This window comes from Nyctereutes procyonoides, unplaced genomic scaffold, assembly GCF_905146905.1.
Source record: "Nyctereutes procyonoides isolate TBG_1078 unplaced genomic scaffold, NYPRO_anot_genome, whole genome shotgun sequence".
Classification (NCBI taxonomy): domain Eukaryota; kingdom Metazoa; phylum Chordata; class Mammalia; order Carnivora; family Canidae; genus Nyctereutes; species Nyctereutes procyonoides.
This window is the reverse complement of record NW_026575134.1, coordinates 25,970,091-25,996,942: the sequence shown is the minus strand read 5'-3', so window position 1 is coordinate 25,996,942 and position 26,852 is coordinate 25,970,091. Positions and strand designations below refer to the sequence as shown.

At 40.3% G+C, this 26,852-nt stretch overlaps 1 protein-coding gene across 2 annotated transcripts in view; it reads left to right on the top strand.

The window, feature by feature from the left end:
- TTC17 (tetratricopeptide repeat domain 17) overlaps window positions 1-26,852 on the top strand; it is a 116,924-nt gene that overhangs the window by 52,387 nt on the left and 37,685 nt on the right. For both annotated transcript variants that reach the window (XM_055301187.1, XM_055301186.1), the window contains exon 17: window positions 19,435-19,605. In XM_055301187.1, coding sequence (XP_055157162.1) covers window positions 19,435-19,605 — 171 coding nt within the window. The remainder of the gene's footprint in view (window positions 1-19,434; window positions 19,606-26,852) is intronic.

Genomic DNA, 26,852 nt, shown 5'->3' with positions numbered 1-26,852 from the left:
ATTCTAGATGTATGGGAGGAAATTAATTCATTACTTACCATATAGATGCCTTAGGATATTGTGCTTAACTCTATCCCAGAAGCCTAGTTGAGAAAGGCTAACTAAAGTAGATTCAACTGAGATTGATAGACTGTGACTTTTTTTTTCTGCTCCCCAAAATCTGTGGTGTTTCTTGATGACCAATATTAATGATAAAGGATATATTTTCTATCCATAAAGACCATCTACAGTAAGATTTGAAGATTTTCTCTCCTCCTTCACTGAAATACACCCCTTTGCCTTTCATTGAAAGTGATCCAGATCCTGACTGCACCTTTCAAGTAGCCCCTGACATTAAATGGTCTCTTCTTGCATTCTTCCACTTTGTCCCACAGCCACCATGGTATATGCGTGTGCATAAGTGTGTCCATCTGGGTCAAAAAAATTTTTTGAGTTAGTATCTGAACTATTGTAAATTCATCAGTTAGAACTCCTTAAAGGTTCCATTATATTTAGTTATTTACTTAACTTTCACTCTGTAAGAATAAAAAAGTTTGATGTGAATTATGAAAGGTAAGGCTTACATAAATGGGGATCCTCAGAACCTTGCATTGATAGAACACACAGCAGGTGCTTTGTTAATGTTCCAAGATTGTAATATTCAAGCAGAGCACCATCAGTCCATCTCCTTCATTTAAGGGGAAAAAAAATCCCTCAAACTGGTTTTCCAGATTCACTGTACAAGACTGCCTTAGGATTTTAATGAAATGACAAGCAGTGCTTATATTTTTAAGTATCGGAGCATGATTTCTTTAGTGAAGATACCAAAAGTCTAGCAGCAACATAACTCTGTAGCTCGGTTGTGGATGGGTACTGAACATAATCTAAACTAGAGTTCTTGCATGAATGCTGAAAGCCTAAGACAGTGTGTTAGCAGTGCAGGAGTCCTACACGTTCATGTTTGAGCCCTAGCTCTGCCATTACTGTATTTCAAATCCCAGTCTGACTTGTGTCATCTATAAAATGAAAGGGAAAATCTGTCCCGTAGACCTGTTGGTAGGATTTAGTAAGATCCGTATCACATGATAGGTGTTGGGTAAAAGTAAGCCATTAGAAATTCATAATAGATACAAAATACTTCAGCCTTAAAGGAGCGAGTTATGGATCTTTTATCTTCTCACATAATTTCAGAAAATATTTTATGGTCTTTTAAATTCCTTAGATGATGTAACAACAGCCTTGTAAGCAGAATTTCACTTTTTTTGATGAGCTGCTTTTATTAAGAGTCCCTTATATTTTTTACATGCTGTCATCTCCCTTGCCTCTCTTGATTTCCTTATTACTGAAAAGAAAAATTGTGTATATATAGTGATCCTTTTCTAAAAAGCCTTTTCTGTAGTAATATTTTACATGCTTTTTAAAATATTTTACATGCTATATAGATATAGATATAGATATAGTGATCCTTTTCTAAAAAGCCTTTTCTGTAGTAATATTTTACATGCTTTTGCTTAGGATTTCATTTTATGTCACTCATGTCAAGAGAGAAAATTCAGTTGTCTTGAGCTTTTTCCCCAGAGCATAATTTCAATTAGCTCAGGAACCTAATAACCTGAAACAAATCTATGAAGTTGTAGTATTGTAGTTTTGGTTGTCCAGATATCCCACAGTTATTACTATTATTAGATCCAGTACAATAAAAGAAAATAATTTGACTAGGGAAGAAGGAATACTTTTTTTAGTTGTTTCAGCAAAAGCTCATTAATATTTTTTTTTAATTTAGCTCTTTTACGTTTCAGTTAATTACCTTAGAAGATAATCTACCATCTGCTAACACCTCAGTAAACACTGGTACCCCCTGATGGATGGAAATGTACGCGATAGCATTTTCTAAGTTTACGGTTTCATTGATAATACTGAGTTCAATATTGATTTTTTTCGTTGACAGTGTTTTTGCATTACTTGTTTCCACCAGAATCCTGTGCATTCACAGTTGCTTTGCCAAGTTCCAGCCTTGAAAAGCTGCAACTTCAAAGCAACAAGTATCTCCACAGAAACCATGAACAACTTATATTTGAAAATGTAAACAGTTTCATGTCCTCTAGCTATCTCTGAGCTTTACTAAATGGTTGATGAAAAAAAGAGGAAAACCTCTAAATAATGACCATTTCTATATCCTCAGATGATTGTCTACCTTTTGCTTTTTCATTTTTGCAATATTGAAATAAGCTTCATAAAGTTAACTTACTTGTGTGACACATCATCTGTCTGAAGTTTTTATTATGACAGTATAAAGTTTTCAAGATATTAACAAGGCTTATGATTCTTTTTCCATATAGTAATCAAGGAATTCATACTGATTTGTATTAAAGACGAATTTCAGCTGCTCTTACTCCCTTCCAACCTAAGTCACTCTCTTGTGAAAGGTTGTTTGAAAAGCTACCAGTTTAAAAACTTTTCATTTTCAGATAAGCTTTTCTTCAAGATCAAAAATAACTAATTACTCGTAGAAAGCCTTTCTTAATTTTTCTGACAGCTTTTGTTAATCCTTAACAAATTGTTTTCTTTAAAGATCCATGTTAGTAATTATTTTTATAGCAGCTATAATATAGTATAATCTCTTGAGTAGTATGAACTTTTTTTAAAAGATTTTATTTATTTTTATCTTTATCTTTTTTTAAAAAAATATTTTATTTATTTATTCATAGAGATGCAGAGAGAGAGAGAGGCAGAGATACAGGCAGAGGGAGAAGCAGGCTCCATGCAGGGAGCCTGACGTGGGACTCGATCCAGGGTCTCCAGGATCGCGCCCTGGGCTGCAGGCGGCACTAAACCGCTGCACCACCGGGGCTGCCCGAGTAGTATGAACTTAATGATAAAATTGTAGGCAGTGTGTTTAACACGAGCAAGTATTTTATTGCTTTTCATAAGTGATCCTGGAATTTATCACATAGATTTTCAGTTTAAGTTTCTTGGAATGTCTGCACGGGTCATGTATTCTATTACCTTTTTAATACTGATTCATTCAACTTAAAAATACATAATCTTATAAAATGTTTCCACTTATAAAGACTTTTAGCAAAACTTGTCAATGGATAATTACATATCTGACAGTTTTTCCAAAATTGTATTAATCTGGAAATCATTTTACTGACTGCCATGTGTTGAGCTGTGTTATGTTCTTATATAGCATGTCCTTGACATCATCTCTTTCTCCTTTGAATAGCATTTAAGAAATTCTTCTGTTTTATAGGTAGTTTTATGTCACTACCCCAATTTCAAAGAGGCTGGGGAGGAAAACTTAATAGATTGATTTTTAAATTGTCTCCTCCTGAGTTGACTATTAAAAGAGAAGCCAGCACTTTCAGTTTTGATTAAACATTTCTCTTGGCAGTTATGAAATATATGCTGTTTTACCACATTTCTTGGTTTGTTATTTTACAATTTGATTTAACTTAAATAGAACTGAATGTGCCACTTTATTAACAAACTCATTCTTCAATAACAACATACTTGGCTCTTTTTAAAGTAATATGAAATCTGTTAAATAAGCTTCCAGTGCTTTTGAGTATATGTAAGTTCTTTTCAGTGCCCAACACTAAAAATAGGGGACTTTTCTTTTTTTAAAAAAAAATTTTTTTATTATTTATGATAGTCACAGAGAGAGAGAGAGAGGCAGAGACACAGGCAGAGGGAGAAGCAGGCTCCATGCACCGGGAGCCTGATGTGGGATTCGATCCCGGGTCTCCAGGACCGCGCCCTGGGCCAAAGGCAGGCGCCAAACCGCTGCGCCACCCAGGGATCCCGGGACTTTTCTTTTTAATTGGAAAAAAATAAAGATGTCACAAAGAATGAAACTTCATGAAGTAACGATGATGATCTTCTCTAAGGACCAAAAATGGAAAATAAGTTTTAATAACAATATAAGCAAAATGATTAAATATTGAATCTGTAGAGAAGTCCAGAAATACATGTAATGGATTTTCCAAGTATTTATTACTCCAGAATATTTTCTAAATACTTTTCCTTCAGCTTCATTAATTTGCAAATCAAAAAGTTATTTCTAACAAAGACTTTTTTTACTATTTAGGCAGTCTAGGTTATTTTATTATTATTATATCTCTGTATGTATGATTTTACTTTTATTTTTAGTATTTTTCATCCAGTATTATGTTTTTTTGTTAGAAAACATAAGACCAACGGTAGGTCATATTTATTAGATTTCATTTACAAGAGATGCTTACAGGTATGCCACTGGCAATGGCATTGATATTTGCTGAATATAATTAAGCATCTAATCCACAATTTCCCTGGTCTTTTCATAATTCACTAGGACACATACCCACTTAAAAATATTGACCCAGATCTGTAGAAATGATGGATGAATGTTATACAGTAGAACTCAGACTTTAATCCAGTATGCTTAGACTTAGAATTTTATGCAGGTTTTTCTATAATTATTTATATGAAAACTTTCACCACTAGAGAAAAAAAAATAAAAGAATTTCCAAATCATGTATGTGAGCTTTAATATCTGTTGCATTGTATAGACGGATTGTCCTGTGTGGTCATTGCAGTGTTTCTTTTAATTTTTATTTATTTATGATAGTCACAGAGAGAAAGAGAGAGAGAGAGAGAGAGGCAGAGACACAGGCAGAGGGAGAAGCAGGCTCCATGCACCGGGAGCCCCACGTGGGATTTGATCCCGGGTCTCCAGGATCACGCCCTGGGCCACAGGCAGGCGCCAAACCGCTGCGCCACCCAGGGATCCCCATATACAGTGTTTCTGTATGGTAGTATCTATTTACCTAGATCATATCTCCTTTTATAATTTGTTTCATTATCTATGGTTTTAGTCTGTTCTTGAACCTAAATATCTATAGATTTATAACTTGTAGCTTAAAGCAATTTTACCTGGAGTTTAGATATTGAAGAAAAAGAAACCTTGCATTTTGCTGCCCTCCTGTGGACTATCCAGCATATGCTACCTGCAATTAAGGACCTTTGCTTTATGACATTCTTCATAAAAATTAATGAAGGTGTCTGCTTTAAAAAACACGATATAATCTTAAAGATCCAGTTTTTATAGCATTTTTAATATGCTCCTAGTTGAAATCACTCCATTTATTTCTGTATAAAGAATTAAAACTTTGATTAATTTACTACAGATTTCAAAATCCTAAAATGCAAGCATATTCTGGAACAAAGCCAAATGTAATGTATGTAATTTGTTTAGGTTTTTATATTTCTTTACTAAAAAGGGCTTTAATTATTTGGTTCACAGATAATCTTTTGACAAGTATCAATGTGGTAAGGAGGAACAAGAAAAGGTCCCTTTTTATGAATCTAGAAGCAAAGATTCTGAGTTACTCAAGTGTTACTCAGTGGTAGAGCTGAGATTAAAATCTGAATCCTTTGCCTTCCAAGGCCAGTGTGGTTCTTGTGCATAATTCTGTTACTCCCAACAAGTCATAACTATGCCACTGCTATGACTGAAATAATTTGTACTTGTAGATTCTTGAGATATTTTTATAAAAGTGGTATAATCACTGTACTTTTTACGTCATCACTCAAAACAGATACATACATCCCTGTATAAAACATGAACCTGAACTAGATTATGGGGGCAGTCATAATCCTAAAAGCTCACCTGAAACAGTCCCTTTCAGTTTGGCAAGTCACCTTCTGAATTTTGTGTCATTAGATTGCCCTATAGCCTTGGATTGTACACAGATCTGGTGGCTGTATATGCATTATTATCTCAGTAGGTAATATTTATCTTTTGGGATTCCTAGCATTTAGCTTTCATGAACAACATGGTTACCTTTGGTTTTCATAAGAACTTAGGACAGTAAGTCAAATTCTGATAAACAGTGGCTTTACACTTCAGTTTCTGAAAGACATTGGATATATATATTTATTCATTTTAGTACATTCTGGTTTTTGATGTGAAATTTTTGTCCTATATACAAAAAAAAATTTTTTTTAAGGAATGAGCCTTATGGCCCCTGCCTAAGATCTTTTCACAATTATCCTCCAGTTATTATACATTGTTAACCCGGCCAAATAATATTTAAGAAAAAATGAATTTGGATGGTAGATATAACCTTCTAAAGCAAGAGAATGTTTTCTTTTAGCCTAGAGGAAACTTGAGTGTGGCTTAGTTGTTCATTCAACTATTACTTCTTGTGTGCCAGGCACTATTCTAGGAACTAGAAGCAAACAGAAGAAAACCCTCCAGGTCTTAGGGAGCTTCATTCTAGTGGAGAGAAACAGAGCAGATGATAAATATAATAAAGAAATTATTTAATATGTTAGAAGATAGTGCTAAGGGGAAAGCAGAGCAGGAGGTCAAGTGAGATTCAAAGTGGACTGTTCAAAAAGGCCCCACTGAGAAAGTGACATTTGAGCAAAGACTTGAAAGAGGTGAGGGTTTAGGCCATGCAGACATACAGGATAAGAGCATTGCAGGCAGAGAGTAGTTGTTGCAAAAGCTTTTGCAAGGAACAGCAAGAAGGCCTGTATGGTTGTAGTGGACTTGTAAGAGTTCTAAAAGCAGAGATGAATGGGAGGAGGAGAGAACCATATGTTTTCTGCCTTGCAGACCATTCTAATAATTTGGGCTTTTATTCTAAGATAAAGATAAATGATTTGAAAGGTTTAGGGCCGAGAAGAAAAACGATCTGATATACATATTAGCAGGTTTCCTCTAGCTGCTGTATTGAAAGTAGATAGTGATGGGGTAAGGGCAAAAGCAGGAAGACCAGTTAAGATGCTGTTTCAAAAATATGGGTGAAAGATAGTATTGCCTTGGATCAGCCAAGTGAAAGTGGAGGTGAGAAGCCATCATTGTATTTGGGATGCATTTTTGAAAATAGAACCAACAAGACACTACCAGAGGAAACGTGGGAAATGAAGGAAAGAGAAGTCATGGGTGACTCCTAAATTTGGGACCTGAGCAACTGTTGCTATTTAATAAGATTTGTAATCACCATTGATGCTGTTTAAAGAGATAGTAAAATCTGAGGAAGGAGCAGGTTTAGGGAGAAAAACAAGTTTGGTTTTATAAGTGTTAAGTTTCCATTGCTTATTAAATGTCTAAGTGCAAGTATTAGGGAGGCAATTAGATATATGAGTGTCATGATGGTCAGGGAAGAGCCCCAGGCTACAGATGAAAATCTATGAGCCATGGGCCTATGGGTGGTGTTTTAAATCATGAGCTTGGATGAGGTTAGTATAAAAAGGAAAGTAGGTCAACACTGAATTACCAGGGCATTCCAGGCAACATTAAGAGGCTGAGAAGAGAAAGCTAGACAGTGGTAATATCAGGCAAGTATCTTGTCCCAGAAATGAAGAAGGTGTTTTGAGAAGTGGTCGATTATATCACTGTTGTTGCACCACACAGTTGCTTCCTAAGAGGTTGAGTTGGATGAGGACAGAGAATAAGCCATTGGATTTAGGAACATGGAGATTGTTGGCAGTCTTCTAAAAGTTTGTATGAAATGGGTTGTGAAGGAGGTGAGGAGGTGGAGAGGGCCAGCAACTCTTCCAAGAAGTTTTGCTATAGTGAGAAGCAGAAAAATGGGATGGAAGTTAAAGAGGGATGTGGGATTAAAGATAAATTTGGTTCTGGTTTTGTTCTAAAAACAAATTTTGCAGAATGTTTGTATTGGACTGATCCAGTAAAGGGGGAGAAATTAAAGACTCAAAAACAGAGAGAAGCCAACTGTAGAAGCAGAATTCTTGAGTAGATTGGGAGGTGGGATCCGAGGCACAAATGTAGGGTAGGGATTGTCTTTAGGTAGGAGCAGGGGCAATATATAGGTATAGGTGTGGACTTTTGATTGCTTCTCAGGGAAACAAGAGGCCAGTAGTCAGATCAGAGTGAAGAGAGGCAGAGGGTATTGTGGATAATGTTGGCAGTGGGCTCAGAATGGGAGTTGACCAGAGAAGTTTCTAACTTTGGTAACTGCATAAATGTCAGTGTCATTAATTAAAAGAGAAAATATGGAAAAGAAAGCATTTATACATTGACGTAAGGCTGGATAGACATGTTCGTTTAGAGATGGCTCTGCTCCCTCAAAATGTGCAAGGTGAGAGGAAAAGGCCAAGAATGGAATCCTAGAAAATACAGCATTTAAGGAGCAGAGCTAGTGAAGGAGTAGAGGGGTATTGGGAAGCCAAGGGGCAGCTAGGTCCTGAAGGTCAGAAGAACAGAGTTTGAGAAGGAAGAAGAAATTGATAGTCTGTCCCATGTCGGTTCCCCAAGTGTCATACAGATATCACGAGAATGCACCAGCTTTCAGGTGGGACTTAGGTTAACATTTTTAAACAATTTTAATATTTATGGGTTTTTTAAGATTTTATTAGAGACACAGAGAGAGGCAGAGACACAGGCAGAGAGAGAACCAGGCTCCGTGCAGGGAACCCAACGTAGGACTCGATCCTGGGACTTGCGGATCACGCCCTGAGCTGAAGGCAGATGCTCAACCGCCGAGCCACCCAGGCGTCCCAATATTTATGGTTTATTCTGATGGGCATTAGGAAAAATACATAACTAGCACATCAAACCTCTGGTTTATGAAAAGTGCTACTGATTTCGCCTTTTAACACAATAGATTAAACAGAGTCCCTCTAAAGAGAAACATTACGTAAACAGTGTGCTGGTACCTACAGAAAAATCAGCAGTAGTTGGCAGATGAATAGTGTGGAAGGCTCTGGGTTTAACAGTTAGAAAGTCATTGGTGACTTCATTTTATCAAAAGTATTTTTTGTAAATGGGGAGATAGCTACACTAAAACAACAAGAATAAAGCTTAGGATAATAGAAGTGTTAAAATGAGCTCTTACTTTTAGAGCTTTGGCACAGTTTCTAAACTATACCTCATGTTTCAGCCTGTCAGTCAGTGACTAAAATAACTTTAAAGCAAGTAGATAATGATACCAACAAACATTCTTTAGAAACACATTAATAATAGGATACAAATAAGGAAGATTTTTAAAAATTCACCTGTTAGAAATATTGAAAATAACTATTTTTGGAATAAAATAGAAAATTTTGCAAGGTGAGTGAAGCAAGAGGGCACCACCCATCGGGAGGGTATTCCAAGCCTCAGCATGGAGTGCACACAAAGCAAGTGATTTTACTCTCAGTGGCCTGTGGGAACTGAATCACTGCAGTCTTGTCTGATGTTCCAGGAGGACCGAGACTGAGGGTAGCAACGGAGCTGTCACTATAGACACTTAAGTAACACTTCTTGACGTCAGAGAGGATGGGATGGCGCTGGAGGTTGTTATTCAGTTATGGAATACTTTTTTATTCATTGATCTAAAAATAAATGTATAATATCTCTGAATTACAGAGCTTAACACTTGAGGTGTGCAAATGGTCTCTACTAGTATTAGGGTTACTATCTTGAGTCTCCAAAAGGAAGTCAGTTATATTTTCGGGTACTAAATTAAGTTTAGAGCACAGTTCTTCCTTTCTGCTCTGTGCGTAGTGTGAGGATACCCACTGATGACGTCATTAATCATATTTTATGATCACTTATCTACAGATGGGGTTGGAAGTTATATTTAAACATGTTTTTTTTTTTAAAAAAAAAAAGGGGGGGGGGACAGCCCTGATGGTGCAGCGGTTTGGCGCCGCCTGCAGCGTGGGGTGTGATCCTGGAGACCCAGGATCGAGTCCCACGTCGGGCTCCCTGCATGGAGCCTGCTTCTCCCTCTGCGTGTGTCTCTGCCTCTCTCTCTCTCTCTCTCTGTCTATGGATAAATAAATAAAATCTTTAAAAAAAAAACAGTTGTTTAAAAAAAAATAAACATCTTTCTTTGTATGTAGGCTCCGTTCTACATCAGGAGCTTACTGTGATTTCCTGCGCCCATGCCACTATGGACAAAGTGATTATACACCTACAAGAACATACGAAGGATGAGCAAGATGGGGTCTGTTTTATCGAGCCCTTATTAAGTGTTGAACAAGACTTTTTTTTTTTTAAGATTTTATTTATTCATGAGACAGAGGGAGAAGCAGGCTCCATGCAGGGAGCCCGACGCGGGACTTGATCCCAGGACCCCGGGGTCACGTCCTGGGCCGAAGGCAGGCGCTAAACCGCTGAGCCGCCCAGGGATCCCCAAACAAGACATTTTTAATATGGTCTGTCACTGCAGCTGTACATCAGTCTCCTGATAGGAACTAACTTCATAGTCCTAAGTTTGGCATACTTCATTGGTTGCTGTCTTTCTTTTTAAATCTTCAACTTCCATTCATCGTTGCTCATGTTTTTAGAGAGATTTTGCTGAATCATACAGCAAAACGTTTGCATGACCTCCCCCATTCAAAAAGATTATTCTAAATGCAGATCTCTCTCTCTCTCTCTCTCTCTCTCTCTCTCTCTCTCTCTCTCTCTCTCTCTCTCCCTCTCTCCCCCTCTCCCCCCCCCCCACACACACTCCCGTCCATTCTGCATTGGTAGAATGGGCGCTTTTTTTTTTTAAGTGATTTGTGCCTCAGTAAGTTCTTACGTGTTCTGTGAGCTAACTAGTTGAAATGAATTCCCAGTTTTGAAATTTTTGTTTCACACAATGAGCACTAAATCTTTAAACCCCTTTACAAATGTAATCACTGAATGATGTCTACTCAGTTTCATGGCCCAATGGAAATAAAGCAGTTGAACCTGATAATCACTAGAAAAAAACATTAGTTTGTTTTGAAATACATGTGACTGAGGATACCTGGCATCTGTATGTGTACGTGGAATGCTTTGGTTTTTTCCTCTTTTTTTCTTCCAGTGTTGTTATTACTAGGAGTCAAAAGTACTTGATACTAACATACTGGGCTCTTTCACCAAGAGAATTTCAGTAATCTCTTACTTTTTCTTAACCACCAAGATTTATGTAGTTATGATCTTGAAAATGCAGGAGAAATTTAAATCAAAATTTCATGGCTATTGAAGAGATCACAGCTTTGAATTTGTCTTCTCATTCAGTTACTTTTTATAACAACAAGCCTAAATTTGCCACTTAAAATTTGCCAGACTCAAAGCAATCTAAATCTCTTTAGCTATCAGGCATTGATTAATAACCCAGTCAGATCATATATCCAAAGTGATTATTATAAAAAATAACAAGCATATCAAACTTCAGGAAAAAGAGCTGGAGGTCACTAGCAGTTGATAGTGTACCAGGTCTCGATGAAACGTTCCTATTCCTGCTGCACCTATAATAACCTAGCCATGTTTCCCTTGTCCATGTGAAATATAGCTAGGGAAAAACCTAACATGAATAAAAAAATGAAACTAATTCACCACCTCTCTCACTGCCTAAAAAGCATAAATGTTAAGAATTGGAAAACAGTAAAATCTTAGAAACCATGTTATTACATGCACAGTGGCCGCCAAGGTGAATGCCTCCAGGTGACTTTCATTTGGTAACATAAAGCAAAAGGAAAAAGTGTGAACCACCATTTATTTCTCTATGCTTTCTACTTGATTTAGTGCACTGGCTGTCTATACTTAGAGTTAGCCATGCTCTATTCAGGGGGCTTGTCTTAATCACATCCACACAAAGTGGTATCTGTAGTCAGGCAACTAGGGAACTTTGTTTCTGGAGTTCACAAGGCCCTACTTTAAATGCTCTATGGTAGAGGAACTGAAGTGGCCTTTTAAAAAAAAAAAATAACCTTGGTTTAAATGTCCTACTCACTACCCAAATCAATGAAAATGACAATTGCTAACATTCTTTGTTTTCACATATGAGGTTCAAGTCCTTATTGATTCTGGAATAACTAGGGTCTTGAGTTCTCATTGAAAGACATCAGTATAATTCACTTACCCTGAGGAATAAAAAAAGACCAAGTAGCTTTGAGATTTTATTAGCCTCGACCTAACCCAGTACCCTTGCAATAGGAAAAACGCCAAGCTGATATGCCCAACAAGTAAGTGCTTCTGCCAGTAGGTCCCTTCCCCACTATGCATGTCTCTGTGACCCGATTTGTAGTTTGAGGAAGAGGACTAGAGTTAAGATCGGTCAGTTTTCCTGCTAGATTCCTTTCCTTGACGTCAGCAGGTGACCATTCACTTGGAGCAAGAGAAAGCGGAGGCAAATGATAAACCCCAAAGGTTGTGGGGACCTAGGTAATCTAAGCCCCTCCCCCTACCACCTGTTTGTAGGTTTATTCTAAGTATTAAAAACTGAGTGAAACCAACTCAAGTGCGTGTGGTTGACTCAAATAGATGTGCTGAATTTAAGCTCAGTGACCACATGAAACTTTAATATCATTCTGCCTCTGGCAAAGTCCGTGGAAATCGTAACAAACCATAATATGCGAGGATGATAGTGTGGATGGCCTGTTTTCTTTACTACCCACATCCCACTTTCCTCAATCCATGAGTTTCCTCATGTTTTCTGCAGCTTCTTCTCCTCACCCTCCATCTTGCTCTTCCCCTCCACAAAAACCCTAATCTTACCCATCCTTCAAGGCCCACTTTTGCCTTGCCCGATCCCTTGATTATAAGTAATCCATAACTAATCATTCTACCTGCCCTCCTTCAGTTCCTGTGTCTTCCATTACAGTCATCTGTGTGTGAGAGGCAGCTCTCCTACAAGGCCTCTCGAGCTCAGTGAGAGCAGGGACCAGCCCTTTTTTCATTTTCATACTCGGGCCCACCATGCAGTCTGCACCACCCCCCCCCATTGTTCAGCATGTAGAATGTACTTAAATGGCAGGTTAGCTGGTGCTGTTTCAAGTTTGAACTACTAAGGAGACCTAGTAATAAAGAGCAATTTGTGTCCACCCACTGTTTACCCAGAATGCTTTACACCAAACCCCCACTCCATGTACATATTTAGATATAGATCCTCTTTAAAGGTCTGCAGCTCCCATACCATAGGAGGGAGAAGACAAAAGGAGTTACATTGTCTCTTGTCCACTAGAAGCTGACACCTCTTATAGCCTGCCTTCCCTCACTCCCTGTAAGCACTCTATTTAACGAAAGTCACCAATGTCCTTGTTGACCCTCGTGGAAAAACTGTCATTTATGGATAAATCAGTAAGTTAGAGAAAACCTGTTGGGTTTATTTCCCCCCTGCACAGTTGCTTGAAACAAATTTGCCTTGGCTTAACTAAACCAGAGATTTCAATTTAATATTGTGACTACCACAGTGACGACGACTGCTACTACTGCTACTACTATTAGCAGCTGTGGCAATTAACTTGCTTTCTTCTTCAGTATACCTTCTGCATGGGAAAATCTTTCACAGTAAACTTGTGGTGAAGGTTTAGTTCCCTTATTTAGAGATCCAGTCTGATCTTTCACATTTCTAGAGGAAAAGGTATCTGCCAAGAGTTTGGATTCATTCACTGGAGTCATTTCCTCCGCAGACCACAGGTTATGGTGTCTGTGCCTTAGCTGGCCCTGACTTTGCCCTCTCTGCCACAGTCACTTAAGAAAGAGAAGGCCACGTGGGAAGACAGTGAGGCCAAGTTTATGCCCTGCTCTCCTTTTCTCCTCTAAAGGGAGGCTGGGGTATAGGTCTGCAGAAGCCAGTGCAGCTCTGAATGTGGATTTCCATATGTGGGCTGAGTGGTCCTCACGATAGTGTTCAGCTCTGTAATACTTAGTAAAAGGAAAACAGACATGCACACTGACTTGTATCTGAGGTCACAGACTTTTCTTAGTTTTTTAAACTTGCTTCTGACTCCTTCACCTCACCAGGAGGGAAAGCCTGTGCAATTCTGAAGGTGCTGATTTCAGATCTTTAATATGGTCTGTTTTCTTTCTGGCATTGCACTTTTAAGGTCAACCAGTACATAACCATTACTTTAAACCTCCTGCAACGAATTTCATTTGGCAGTAATTGCCGAATGAGAACAAGTCTAAGGAGCCAGTACTTCTGTTGAAGTGATTTCTCTTGTCTTTGCTGAGTAGAGGGCAGCACAGGGCAGAGAAGGTGAGGCAGCCTCACTGCTGCCTCAGGCACAGTCATCAGCAAGCTAGGTCTCAGCCAGACCCAGGGAGCTCTGGGTGCCCCTCTTCGAGGTGGTTTCACTAGGGCTGTGTCCCAGGAGTCCTCTCATTTCAGATAAAGAACCTAGACACAGAGCAGTAAGTTGATTGCTCAAGTGTGTACGGGAAAGCTGCAACGAAGGTCGGATTTGAATTCATACCGTGGGATGTTCCTCATGGAACTAGGTCTACAGGACCTCTGTCACAACTTCTGGAGATAGAAATCATAAAGATACTTGTTCCCAGAAAGGTTTCTTTCTTCATCAAATAGACCTGTTATTTTGTGTGGTACCAAGCCCCACCTGTCACCCACAGTTAACATTTCCTGCTAATATTTTGAAAGTGATTTTGCATAGCATGGTGAGCAACTGAAAGGTACACTTTTGTTCACTTCATGATGTATTTTATTTTACTACCTTTTCTGAAAGATTATCTTACTAGAAAATAAATACCATGAAGTTATGTATCTAAAATTATAATAAAACACTCACAGTTTTACCTATATATGGGGGAAAAGGTTATTATAGCTGCATAATTTGAGTGCAGTTGAGTAGAAAGGTAAGGAGAAAGATAAATACTATAAAAAGTCACTCAAGTCTATTAAGAGGACAGTATTACCTGTATTTTCCACCAAGGTACCTTATATTTGGCTGAATGTACCAGAATGCCTCCTATAAAGTAACTTTTCTTATAGGCCTAAGAATGGAGACTTTGGAGTATAATATAATCCTATTAGAACAGGGATAGTAGGAATATCTTTAGGATCTTCCACTGTTTACAAAGGCCATTTTTCTAACATCTCTTGCTTTGCTTTCGGCCACACCAAATTCAAGTTCTAGTTCCCATTACAAATCAGTTTATTTATGTCTTAGAAAAATCATCATGTAATAGGAAGCATAGGAGTCTTAGACTCATTTGTTGTAAGGGGAAAAAGTATGTTCGACCAAGAAAAATTGGAGGGGAAACTGGAGCAAGTCTTCTTAAAATGTCGCAACATAACCCGAACTGTGGAGTGTGGAGAATAAGCGCTGATTTAACTGAACATAGAATCTGTGATCCGTTTTCACATTGTAAGGCAGTGAGTTCAGAGAGCACAAAGCAGACTGAGGCAAATTTCTAAGTGTGTTAAATATTTTTAGGATTCAGATACGCCAGGCAGTTTAATCTGAGTTAACTGCTATTTTCTTCTAAAAGCCAGGTGGAAATGAACCCTGTGCTGCCTTCATCATCTCTTACATGCACGTGTACACACAAACACACACACACGAATGTTGACAGTTGAAATTAGGCAGCTCCCCTGATAACTTCTAGAGCCAGTTGCTCATACCAGACATTGAGTTAGGCTGCAACTAAAAGGCCTTGGTGAAAGAGATGACAGTGGGATAATTTATTCCTTTGCAGCTTTCCAGAGAACAGTAATAGCTCACGATGTGCTAGTTCATGGTCTCGCTTCTCACATTTAATCTCTGCAACAATGTGGAGTGGAGACTACTACGAAGCTCAGTTTGCAGATGAAGAAACTGGTATACAAAAAGGGTAAAAGTACCTTGCCCTGCTGTACACTGCTAGAAAGTAGTGGAACATGGATCACAATTGGCTTAGTATGGCTCCTCTGTGCTCTAAGGCGAAAAGAACGTGACCCTTCATTAGTTCTGCTGACTAGCTCTCATTACTTGGCTCTTCCAAAGTTCTGATGCCTCAGAATTTATTTGTGGCATTTCTTTGTTACAACTAATCCTGAAGGGTCTGAAAGTACCCAACCAGGAATGTCTTGCCAACTTACGAGATTCAGAAGGTAAGGATTTTTTTTAAGGAGTAAGTGGCTACCCAATTCTAGAAAATAAGTATTCGGGGACCTCTGTAAACAGAATGATCAGAAAACAGGAGATTTCCGTAGCCTTAGTAATACAAGGAGTTCCTGAGAACTTCGTTTACTCTGAAAACCTGTTTAGCCACAGGATAAATTGTGCCTTTGCCTTAGGAGGCTTAATGCCTTTAACAAAATATATTAAATATTTAGTTGTTTTCCAGAACACCCTTGTAGGATAGGTTAATATTAATAATTCAATTTATGCAGGTGATACTCTAGCCACAGAAAAGGATGTTGGTATGTCTAAGATCTCCTAGCAATTCCAGAATCAGAAATACCCTACTCAGAGTTTTTATGCTCTGTTGGTATTGCTGTGTAGTCGCCTACTTCCAAGAAAAACCAAACTGTCAGGATTTGAATTAGATGCTGAATGCTTTGCAAGCAAGTATAGAGCATTAGCCACAGAAAAGTGTTTCCATTTTCACTTGGGACCTTGTTATCTAAAGCATTTCATTTAAATCATGTAGTTCTTTAGGAGAAAAAAGAAAGAAAAGAAATTGTACCTTTCAAGGTTAGTCTAAGCCACAGAATCTCCTCATTTCTGCATCAGCAAAAACTAAGAGTCATATGCATGGAAGATGACTTGTTACTTTTTAGGTATCTTTCCATTTTTCTTTCTCCAACATTTTCTTGTGTTTCTTTAATGAGGACATCCTCTCCACCTCTGCTGGGAAGCCAAGTGACATTTTTCCATGTAGGCAACTTTTTTAGTTCCCCTTTGAGCTAGAGTAGACCTCTCTTGCAGCTCACAGAATAGAAACTTTCCTTCTTTGTGAAGTGCTTCCGTTCTTCAGACAACCGGAAGGAGCAATTTTAAAAATAGGCAATTTGACTTTCCGATTATTGGCCTAGATGATTACGTAAATCACAACAGAACACTGAACTGGTATGTCTTTAAGTGTCAGCCTAAGAATATTAAGTTCAGATTTGTTAATGAAAATGAAAGTGACTCCTTAAGGTGCGTAGCTTTTACTCGATCATTATGATTCTGCCTACTTGCAACAAATATAACGTAAACTTCATATTCTTCCTTTTTATTCCCAGTTCTCCCCCATCCCCTCTCTTGCCCTCTCTCTCTGCGATGTTGGCCCCAATTTCCTGAGTTGGAGGACAAGACATTCTTAGAATGCACAAGGCTTGCTTCGAGAGGGCGTCTTGGTTTGAGGTCATGCAGGAGGACTAATTTTAGCTTCAGGATCTTATGCACATCATAGCTTATAAATTACCTATGAGGCATTTTTAAATATTGCAGACATTTAAAAAGATGAAACCAATTAAATTTTTATAATGGGAAGCGAGTGGGAGAGAAAAATAGGAGAGGCAGAGGTTGGAGGAGGAAGTCAGCTGCAGAAAACACAGAATTTCACTGGGTCCCGGTGTCAAAGGTTTGTCCTTTGCTTTTGTAACGTTGCTTCTCTCAACCTGTGTCAGGTGCACGATGCTCTAGAGGCAAACTCCCCAAAGCTGAGAGCGGAGAACAGTCACTGGGAATAACATCGCTTTGAAAATCATTGTCATCATTTCCTCTGTGTTTTTGGTAGTCATGCTTCTTTATGCCCCAATTACATAGTAAATTCTAGTCACTCGGGTGTGTACAGTTGTTTGGTGTCACCGCCTTATTTTAATGCTCTTGTGGTTAGCTTCCCGTGCTGGCCTGCGTGTACTGGGTGGGGAAGGCTAAGTGGAAACCAATCCTCTACCTCTCTTCTCTCACAGAGGAGTTTGGAAAACCACAGCGACTGTGCCTGTTCACGCCATCCTACGTGTCAGGCTTCCAGGGGCGCCCCCCCCCCGCCCCCGCACACGCCTTCCATCTTGCAGACTGCGCTGCTCTTCGTCTCCCAAACTCAAATAAGAACTCCCGTGCCCATCGCTTTGCTCAGCACGTCATCCCCCCCGCGTACGGTGCCACCTCCTCTTTTCTGCTGAAGAGGTAGCCCTGACCGGTGGAGGCGACAGGGTGGCCGACCTCCCAGGCCCACCGCTTACCGACGTGTTTGACCTTGGCAAGTTACTTCATTTCACCGAGACTGTTTCCTTATCCGTGGAATGACGCTCCGTCATTTCCAAGGCATCGTTGAAGGGTAAGGAGAAGAGAAAACTCCGGAGCACCCCACAGAGACCGGCTCCCTTCCTTGTACCTCCCTGTTTTTAAGTCCCTCAGAGTTCAGGTGTCGCTGCTCAAAGCTTAATCTCTGAAGCCGTCGCGTCACGGTCCGCCGCCTCTTCCCGAGTGGCTCCTCAGCCTGGGAGCCGGCGCCCCTCGGAAACCAAGACCAAGACTGCGTTTCCGACGTGACCCACGTGACCCACATGACCGACGTGACCTTGTTAAGCGCGGCCGCCTGCTGCCTCCGCCGTGTGGAACCGGGAAGTGCAGGGGACCCCTTCGCATGCGGCCCCTTCCTCCAGACGGGTCCGTGGGCGCAGAGGCCGAGGCCCTTGTGGTTTCTTGGCGCAGCAACAGAGGTGACGTGGGAGGTGCTTTCCTGGAGGAGAACTCTGAAAGGGAGTCTCCAAATCCTCCAAGGACTCCGCGCACGTGCATCACTGCGGGCGAGCTTAACTGGGCGCAGACATTGCTTTGAGGCCATTTTCTATTGATAATAAGCGGGTCGAGCACGTTTGAATGTTGTGGTGAAGGAGGGAGTGACTCGGACACCGGAGACCGTCCGGTGAGAGGAGAGCTGTGGCTGCCAGTGGGGCGCACCGTCGGGGACGCGCGGCAGACGTAAGACAGGACGGGCCGGGAGCCCTGTGCAGCCGGCGGGCCGCCGCCACCCAGACCCAGCCTCGTAGCACATCCCCGCGCGCGGGCCAGCGGCTCTCCGTCCCACGAACACACAGCCCCGGTAGGGCCCGCGCGCCCGGCTCCCCGGCCAGGCCGTGACAGGCGTCAGAAAGCGCCCGAGAGCGCGACGGTTACGTTCCACGCGTGACGTTTTACGCTAAAGTAGCTCTTTACCTGAGCAGAAGTTGTTTTCCAAAAGAAAAGCCCATGTCTCTGTGATACTGCACCTGAAACCTGCGGTCCCTGCCACCGCGTCCCGCTTCAAGTCGTTGCTTTTTATTTTCTGACCTTTGCCTTCTGATACACCTCTACTGTAAGCTGCGGTGCAAGAGTGGATGCTCCATTTCTCTGCTATAGGCCACCTGTCTCCAGCTTACTCGGGCACTAACCTGTCGTTTCTACCTTTGAAAGGCAAATAGAAGGAAAACTACTGTTTTGTGATATTTCACACTTTTAAAGAAACATTTCACAGGCATTCGTTATAAAGGAAATGAGATCTTGGGACTTGATCTTTGTTGTCATAATCTTCCTCCCCAGCCCCGAACACTTGGTTCTCACTTGGTTCTTACGATAGCCTAGCAGGGTAGCACTTGAAGTTCACTGTGAAATCTTGAGTCACAGTTATGATCTGGCTCGAGGTGCTCCAGTTCACTGACTTTTGTGTGTTCTGCTGGAGAAAAACTGACCCTGTCATCTTTTTGCTTTTCCTGATATTTGGAGACCTCGAGCCCTGGGACTGCCTAAGAGAGATGTTTCTAATATGCTGTCTCTGTGTCTCTTGTCATTGAGGTGATTGTCATGAGAAAACCCTGGACGACAGCCATGACAAACAGAAATATTTTGACAACTCACAGTCACTGGATGCTGCCGAAGAAGAACCCCCAGAAACAGAAACAGAGGAGGAGCCCGTACTCTCTGTTGAGAATTCAGGGAGGGACTCAGATGCCCTTAGACTTGAAAGTAAGTTGATTTGACCTGAGCTGTGCTTCTGGGGTAAAATCAACTCTCAAGCTTTGAATTTAGGCCTTTCTCTACTCTCAGTAGTTTCCTTCTTTTAACAGCCACACATTATATTTGTAGGGTCACAGGAGTGACCCACAGGCGTGAGGTGGAAGACGGGCTATCGTGTAAAAGCTCTTTACACTTTTTTTTTCTTTTGCCTCCATGTCTTCTTTTGCTAGAACAAATTTGATTCGTTTACATACCAGTCTTTCTTCTCAATATCAGGAGTCTACTGAGTAAGTCATTGAAAAAAGCAAAATAACTTGTATTTACACTAAGCCAGTAATATTTATAGATTTGGAATAACAGACATACCTACCAGGCCCTCTCCTCAAATTCCATTCTATGACCACATTTAGAGCTGTGCGGTACTAAACAGTTCTTGACGTTTTCAATCGATGCATAATTGCCAAAATGACTGACTTTGTAGTACTCATCCTGCTTCACCGCTTTGCTCTATTTGGATCTCTGCACAACCCCCCACTCCTTGAAACTCTCTTCCTTCTGCTGGCTTCCAGGGTGTCACTTGCTCTTGGCTCTCTTCCTATCCTCAGCACATGTTTTTCAATTTCTTTCACTCATTCCTTACTTTGCCCTTTATTTGTTGGGTTACCCAGGATCTTAACCTTGGCCTTTTTTTTTTCTTATCCCTCTTCTTAACCCTCTGCATGTTCTCTCTTGATGTGTCAGATACTTTTGAGTATAACAATGACTCCAAATCTTTATTTTTAGCTAGGACATTCTCTACAACTCTAACTCTTATTTCCACTTTTTTAGCGGTCTCCATCTCAATGGGCCATAGGCACGTCAAATTTCACAATCCATAATTAAACTTGTCTTCATTTTCACCCAATTTCTTAAACTGCTTCTAATTCCTCTGTCCCTGCTATCTGTTAATGGCATCACAACTCACCCAGTCACCACTCTATCCAATACCTGTCGCGTCTGTTTATCTCTTCATCTATTCCTTCTGCCACTGCCCGAACTCAGACTTTCTCCATTTCTGCTTGGGCAATTGCAGTAGCTTCATAATTGAAGTCCTCGTATCTAGTCCTTTATATCAGTTTGTGTGTGGAGGGGAGTATGTGTGTGTGTGTATGTGTAAGAGAGAGATAGTACATGTAATTGGTACACAGTTTTAAAAACAGAAGCAACCCCTGTTACCAATATGTTGTGTGTCCAAAGAGTTGTTTCTAAAATCAAATCTGATCAGGTAAGGCCTATGTTTAAAATTTTCCATGGCTTTCTGTTACCTATAGGAAGAGTCCAGGTATCATAGTGTGGGATATGAGGCAGGTTGGCCCTTCGTTTTGTCCCCAAGCGTACCATCTACTGGTATTCTACAGAGCAGGATATATAAACTTTCACCATTTCCCGCACACGCCATGCTCTTTGAGCCTCCGTGTCTGCACAGGTTGGGGATGGCCTCTGCCTGCTCTTTTATGTGGACAACTCCTACGCATCTGCTGGGTTCAGCTTACATGTCACCTCCTCTGTGGAACATTCACAAAGGTCTCTGGGCATTTAGTTGCTCCAGTACACTGTCAGTTCCCACTGTTTGTCAAGGCATATTTGGTGCAGCGTGAGTGCTTGTGTGTCTTGTCTCCCATCAGCCTGTGAACTTCTTACATATCATGTCCTATATAACTATATTTCTGGGTACAGTAAATCTTTGTTAAAGTAATCAAATGTGGCATTTGCCTTCCTGTGTATGTTGGATTAGCATATTTAGCAATTAAAAGTCTATGTTTCCTTCTAAGTGGTATTGTATATATATTAAAAAAAATGATGTCTAAGAGAAGCAAGCTAGACCTCAAAGTGGGGAGTGGTTTCATCAATTCTGTCAGAAATCGTTGGGCTTTAAGGAAACTAATTTCCATTTACCAATTCTGAAGAGAGGGATTCTTAGACTAGATAAGCAGTTTGTTCATGTACGAGGGAGCTACTCCTCCCTGGTGCCTGGCAGCCTCATGTCTCCGTCAGACATCAGGTAACCACACAACTGAGTGGACATCATGAGGCTGCTTGATAAACTCAGAATCGCCACAGATGAGACAGAGCAATGTTCCCCATGGAGCTCCATCCCATCCCTGTACCGGAAAGGCCGTGTGGTTGCCCTGGCTGAGATGGAGTCTTTTCCAGGTCCTTTCAGCATCAGGAGGACTGTCTCTCAGGGTGGATTCCTCTAGAGACGGCTAATGCAATCCAGAGGATGATGATGACTCTTACTGGTTTCACTCTCCAGTACTCACTTTCCTCTGCCGTAGGTCTAAATTCTGTCCCCTAGGTACTAACAAGTCCACAGGTACTACATTCATCGTATGTGGGTGTGTTCATACCAGCGGGCTTTCTGTAGTGTGGTTATCAGAGTGAGAAAAACTCCCAATGCAAATCGTGTATTACAAATAAGAGCCATGTATAGATATTAAAGAATTTTTGAAAGTTCTACTTTTGGAGGAAAATTTAAAGGAATACTAATAATAGTTAACTATTACTTATGGTAATAGTTAACATAAACTTATGGTAGTCATTACCTTTCTGTGATACTTTACAACTTACAAACATATGCTCACTTCAGCAGCACTTACATATAATTTACAAACTTATGAACTATGTGTTAAGCATGTGAAATAGATATTATTATCAAGCTCATCTTACAGATGAGAAAATTGAAACTCAGAGAAGTTAGGTCCCTTGTCCAAGACTGTCAATAGATAAAATAACTAAAACTCATCCTCAGGTCTTGTAACCCCGTGCGTTATGCGCTTTGCCTTGTGGGTCTCAGAAATAGGAGGTTAGTGAACTAGAACTTTATTTTTTAATTGGTAAGGTCATTTTTAAAGAAAACTAGCATCTCCTGTTACATTATTTTATAAAGCAAAGAAAATTTAATGTCAAAAAGTACAAAGGTGATCTCAGAATAAAGGTCAAGTCTTTTTAAAAAATGGACAGTCAGCAAACTTACTCCAAAAATTCGTATCTGGACGTGTGTGTGTGTGTGTGTGTGTGTGTGTTTATTATAACTTTTTATACATTTTTTTGTTTGTTTCTCGTTTTGCTAAAGACTGGTACTGTGTCACTGATTAACATTTGAAAACCACTGCTTTACTACCTCATCACACAGTACAAAACTCCTCACTTAGCCTTAGATGTGGAAGGAAGAGCATAGGTTCTCTAGTCGGAAGTGCTGCTACCATGTCCTTGTACCTCCACCAACTAGTTGTTAAGTCTTGGGCAAGTTACTTAATCTTTCTGAGCTTCCCTTACCTCATTAATTTAAAAGCAAACAAACAAAAAAGCCTCCAGTGATTAGTATTTAAATGATATAACAAGGAAACATTTTTTTAGAGCCCAGTCCACAGTTGGAGCTCAGTAAATGTTCACTTATGCACACGTAGGCGTGACTCCGCTTCCCGACTTAGAGGCTGCTTGTGAGCTACAGTCCTCACGAGTACATATACACAAATTCTGCTCGATAAACATCTGTTCACTTAAAGGGAAACCTGACGTTTGCACAAGAGCGGTTACAGAAAAGATGATCTGTTTGCGTTTCTGGGTTATCTTCTCAAAATCCCCAGTTTTCTCTTACTGTACTGACCCAGCTAAAAGTACCCACTGGTGCAAATGAGAACTGATGACTTGTTGTTTTCTTCCCCAAAGTGAATCATTTTCTTATGCACCTTAGTCTGAGTGATTTCATTTAAGCCTTTTGTGCTTTGTGATTACTGGCTTTAAACAGTATGCCATTGTTTATGCATGAAATCTTAGGGAAGTCTACAGCTTTATGCTGGGACTTCAAAACCACATCACTGCCTTTTAAAGAAAATACTAGAACTCAAGACAGAATTGCCCACAGTTGTATGGTAGTGGAGTCTTTATTTGAAACCAAATTTGTCAAATCCCACAGGATATTCTTTGTGAGACAGGGACGTATTTCTCTGTGGTGTCATTCTCAAAGGTAGAATGTGCAATGCTTGCCTTCAGCAACCACATTCTAGAACTCAAGCCTGTTGGCATTAATCAGATAAGACTTTCTGGAGATGTTTTGAGTCAAATTTTGAAGGAAGGACTTTTTTTTCTGGTCATCTCTCCAAACGTCTGATCTTTACCTCTGTTTACTGTCAGTCTGTTTTGTTTTGAATGTAGGACTCACCTTTCATTTCGTTCTCTGCTTCCTAAAACTCTTCTAGATTCAAACCTCTCTTCCGAGATCATTAATACTCTTTCTTAGCCAATACGGTCACTTTATTTTACTCATCTTTGGTGCTCCATCCCCTCTCAGTAGCACTCCCACAAATCATTGTGTGGGTTTTGGCTTCTGCTCCAGGCTCAGGGAGCTCAGTCTGTCTTCTTTTCTTTCCTGACTGTTCACAAGTCTTTCCTAATATGGAGCTAGAGTGTGACTTCTCATCTCCGGTCCTGCCCTCTGAAGGTAACAAAGTCAGTCTTGTCTCTCTCGTTAATAGCACATTTGAAGATGATTCTTTTCCTACCTACCCTACCCCATGTGTTTTTGCTTCCTTCAGCTAAATGTCCTTATTTTCTTGAACAGCTTCAGTTAGGGCTTTTAGGACCTTCTCCAATCTCAAAGTAATCTCTCTAGAATTAAAAAAAAATCTTTCCAGGCTCAGTCAGTTAAGCATCTGACCCTTTTGTTTTTTAATAAATTAATTTTTTATTGGTGTTCAATTTACCAACATACAGAATAACACCCAGTGCTCATCCAGTCAAGTGTCCCCCTCAGTGCCCGTCACCCACTCACCCCCACCCCCCGCCCTCCTCCCCTTCCACCACCCCTAGTTCGTTTCCCAGAATTAGGAGTCTTTATGTTCTGTCTCCCTTTCTGATATTTCCCACACATTTCTTCTCCCTTCCCTTATATTCCCTTTCACTATTATTTATATTCCCCAAATGAATGAGAACATACACTGTTTGTCCTTCTCCGATTGACTTACTTCACTCAGCATAATACCCTCCAGTTCCATCCACGTTGAAGCAAATGGTGGATATTTGTCATTTCTAATGGCTGAGTAATATCCCATTGTATACATAAACCACATCTTCTTTATCCACTCATCTTTCGATGGACACCGAGGCTCCTTCCACAGTTTGGCTATTGTGGACATTGCTGCTAGAAACATCAGGGTGCAGGTGTCCCGGCGTTTCATTGCATCTGAATCTTTGGGGTAAATCCCCAACAGTGCAATTGCTGGGTCGTAGGGCAGGTCTATTTTTAACTCTTTGAGGAACCTCCACACAGTTTCCCAGAGTGGCTGCACCAGTTCACATTCCCACCAACAGTGTAAGAGGGTTCCCTTTTCTCTGCATCCTCTCCAACATTTGTGGTTTCCTGCCTTGTTAATTTTCCCCATTCTCACTGGTGTGAGTGAGGTGGTATCTCATTGTGGTTTTGATTTGTATTTCCCTGATGGCAAGTGATGCAGAGCATTTTCTCATCTGATCCTTGATTTCAGCTCAGGTCATGATCTCTGGGCCCTGATCTCAGGGTGGAGAGATGGAGCCTCACATCGGGCCCTGAATTCAGCCTGGAGTCTGCTTGAGACTCTCACCCCCTCCACCCACACTCACACATACTCTTTCTTTCTCTCTTTGTAAAAAAAATAAAATAAAATGTTTTAAAAAGAAAGAAAAATCTTTTCTAGCAAAAAATTTTCAAGCCTGATTTCTTTCTGTGCTATATCAGCTACTGTTCCTTCCATGGGATCACCTTGGTTTCTTCAGTTCTTCATTTAATATAGTTTTGGACACTTTGACCACATCACAGTTCTGTCGATGTGCTCTGCTTTGAAAATCTCTTAAAACTATGGTACCCAGACTTACCCATGAATCTCCAGGTGTGTCTGGAACATCTCAAGATTATGCTGGGTTTTTTTTTTTTTTCCTTCTGTTTCCCCCACTTTCCCCTCCTCCTCCTTCATCTTTTCTTCCTTTTTTATTTTTTCTTTTCCTTTTTGAGGACTGCATATGCTTCTCACCATCTCTCAGCACTTCTCCTAGTCCCTGTGATTCTTGACAAATTACCTGACAGGACTCAAACTCAATTATAAGTTTTCCTAGTACCCTGAGATAGGATTCATCCAAGTGAAAAAAACATGAACTCATCTAAGCCTCACTGTAGGTGCTCACAGTATCTTCACATCATAATATTTATTCTCCTTTTTCCAGTGTAAATATGGTACATGTTAAAGAAGATAAAATAATAAGAGAGATGGATCTCGGTTTCTGATTTCAGTTTATATAATACCATCTGTCCCACAAGCAACAATCCTAATATTCTGCTTTTTCTTTTTGCTTCAAGTATAATGTAAAACCTTCTGAGATCCCACTATAGTCCAGACCTCTCTTCAAACCTGAATTTCGTATTTCCAGAATTAGACAACGTATGGAGATACGTTCCTTCATCCATTCTATCCTAGGCCTTAAGCTCCATAGGTTGTTCTATTCTGAGCCCTCAGTACCTTTTTGGACCCATGCCACAAATGCTTCCATGAATAAATGAGGATCTGAAACCGCAACATGATATGTCCTATTGCTCTCTCCTAATTCCATGGTCTTTGTAGATAGCATTGTTTTCACTTTCACAGATTCTAAAACTTCATATAGTAAAAAAGTGTCCCTGTTTCATATTAGGCATTGAAATCTTGAAATCATCTTTGAGCTTACCCTGTTCTTTGTCATTATATCCATTTAACCACCAAATTCTATTTTTCTCCACTGAGATTTCTTCATGTACCTTTTTCTCCTCCCTTTTCAATATCCCCCTGTTATAATCCTCACCCTAAGCCAACTTCTCTTTATCTAATTTTATAGAGAGATTGTTAAAATACCTTTCTCATTGGTCTCTGTCCTCCATCTTCCTTCTCCACCCCTGACTATGCCAACTGATTTACCACTCTGACCTTCGTATGCCACTTTATGGCTCTCATCTTGTTATTCTTCTGCCCAGCAAACAAGAGGCTCCCTTTATGATGAATCCTCTCCTGATTTTCCCAGACATTCTCAATGTCACCCACCTTCCCTAAGTCTCTTGTTTGCTGACATCATCTATAGACATTCTTTGTTCTAGTTCATGTGAAATTAGTGGTGCCTTCACATATTGCCTTCCTTACGCCCACATCAGTGTGTGTACATACAGGTATGAGAGTGTACGCATTCAGGCTCCTCCCTCTGGGGGGGGCCCTCTT